This window comes from Nanorana parkeri, unplaced genomic scaffold (assembly GCF_000935625.1).
Source record: "Nanorana parkeri isolate BGI_ZX_2015 unplaced genomic scaffold, ASM93562v1 scaffold114, whole genome shotgun sequence".
Lineage (NCBI taxonomy): Eukaryota > Metazoa > Chordata > Amphibia > Anura > Dicroglossidae > Nanorana > Nanorana parkeri.
Window position 1 is genome coordinate 2268262 of NW_017306382.1, and position 2378 is coordinate 2270639.

General features: G+C 47.7%; 1 protein-coding gene across 1 annotated transcript; it reads left to right on the plus strand.

The window, feature by feature from the left end:
- The first annotated feature begins 331 nt into the window (after positions 1-331).
- On the plus strand, positions 332-1771 carry LOC108784436 (T-complex-associated testis-expressed protein 1-like). Its single transcript, XM_018553258.1, has one exon. The coding sequence runs from the start codon at positions 350-352 to the stop codon at positions 1736-1738; it is 1389 nt and encodes a 462-aa protein (XP_018408760.1). The 5' UTR covers positions 332-349; the 3' UTR covers positions 1739-1771.
- The last annotated feature ends 607 nt before the right edge of the window (positions 1772-2378 follow it).

Sequence of the window (2378 nt, forward strand, 5' to 3'; positions counted from 1 at the left end):
TTAATTCTCCTGACTATGAGAGCAATTTAGAAAGTACAGTAAATACCTGTAGATCTTGCCAGAAATACTGTGTCCTTATCACTTCCTGTAAGCTGAAATGAAAGTGCAAACAATGCTATCTTCCTTCTGTAAGCTTCTAATACCCCCAAGTAATGATGATAAAGAGAGAAAGACACGTCTGATGTCCAGTCTGGGTGATAACATACAGTGAAGTGAATGGAAGATGCCACCCTAGGACAGAAAGTGTGGTAGCTGCAAAATAATTGCAAAATGTGAAAAAAACTAAAACAAGGACGGTACACATCTGACAAAGGAATGTTCAGCTGAGTTTGGCCAGCCAGTCCCGAAAATGCCGGAGTCTCCAACCAATGGGAAGAATGAGGTCCCCGAACCGTTATCTGTCCAGCATAGAAATGCAGCGGCTGACCTTCGGAAGATGCGTCGGATCATCACAGAGGACTACAGCTGGTCCCTGGCCATCGTCCCGCTGCTCAGCGACCTTTGTCTGCAGCACATCGTCAGGAACTTTGAGCATAAACCTATTCTGGAGAAGTTGCTTCCGAAGCACAAGGCCAAAGTCCTGGACACTCTCTCCAGCTCGCTGCCCCTGGAAGTGACAGCAAATCTAATCAGCTATGAAGATTACTGGAGGCGTTGTTGTGCTGAGCGTTGGCCGGTTTGTGACATTTCTCGCTACGGCTCCAGCTGGAAGAGGTTATTCTTCGAGAGACACCTGGAAAATCTAATCGAAGGCTTCATTCCTGACGTAATGGAGACACAAACCATCTGTGAGGCTGCTGAGCTCAGCAAGGACTATGTGAAACGGCTGGACATCCAGCAGCTGCTGCCACCGGTGAAGGTGGAGATCAAGAAGGATGAGGAGGGTGACGAGATCTCGGAGACAGGAAGCGAGGCTGGGGGTGACTTGCCATCCATGGACCACTTCGATTTCAACCTGATAGCCAATTCACTATGTGGTCTAGCAGAACTGCACCTTGTCTATGGAGTTAAAGGCTGCGGCATGAACTTTGAGTGGAACCTCTTTAGGTTCACAGAGCGGGATTGCAGTCTGCTTGCCAACACCTTTAAGACGTTCAGAAACCTGAAGGTCTTCAGACTGCACAAGAGTAAAGTGGATGATGACAAGGCTCGCATCCTGATCAGGAGTTTACTAGACCATCCATCTCTGGTTCACCTTGACCTGTCACACAACCAGATCTCAGACCGTGGAGCCCGCGCTATAGGCAAACTGCTGAATCAGAGCCAGCTTCAGATTGTCAACCTGTGCAACAACAATGTGTGCCCGCATGGAGCGCAGGCCATCGCTCATGCGTTGTCCAAAAACTCCATCCTCAAGATGTTGATTCTGTGGCTGAACCACATCGGGGATGAGGGCGGACAGGCGCTGTGCAACGCTCTGCTGCATAACAGCACCCTAATGACTTTGCATCTGGGGAGCAACGAGCTGTCTGAACCCACAGCAACTGTCCTGACACAGGTCCTCACCCATAACACAGCACTGAAGAGCATCGGCCTCTCCAGCAACCCCATTGGCCTGGATGGCGGGAAGCAGCTGCTGGACGGGATGTCGGAAAACAAAACGCTTCTGGAGTTCGATCTGCGACTGACTGATGTGGGACAGGAGAGCGAATTCTTCATAAGCCAGGTTCTGAGGAGCAATCAAGAGCGGGCTCGACTACAGAGCCAACCAAAGCCCTCACCAGGTCCAGACCGGTAAACAGAACGAAAGTCTGCCACTGATGTACTCCGAATTATGTTCTAGAATGACATTCTATCATCATCCGGTATGATGTCTGGATGGAGCTGGCAGGAGGGGGGGGTAAGGGGACACATACGCATATATAACACGTAAATAATAAATTATATTTACAAAAAACAAAACATGAATGCAGGCACTTTATCTATGGATTGGTACGCTGCAATATATTATATTTTTGGGGTTTTGGGTTCAGATATACTTTAATTGTATCTATGTGTATCAAAGAGGTGGAAAAGCAGTGGTGGTAGGGCATGGAACCAACTCAAGAACTGGGAAGGTTGCCTAAACTCACTAATGACCACTTAGTACAAATCTTTATTTAAAGTGCAACTGAAGCCAAGCTTTGCTTTAGTTTTGGATGTAGTGGAGAGGGTATAGAGCCCCTGTCAGGTTTTTATTGCTGTCTGTGTCCCTGTGAGATTCAGAATAGTCTCAACAGGTCACCGGTCACTATGTCGCTCTGATGAAGGGTCCCTGCGAGGTCCCGAAACGCTAGCTTCAGCTTCTAATGACATTTTCCAATAAACATATCAAAGAGATATTGAATTCATCTGTGAGTGTGCTGGTGACCTGTTGAGACAATCTATTTTTGGTCGCT

What these genes read in the sequence shown, in the direction of transcription:
- LOC108784436 (XM_018553258.1), top strand. Translation starts at nt 350, where the DNA reads ATGCCGGAGTCTCCAACCAATGGGAAGAATGAGGTCCCCGAACCGTTA.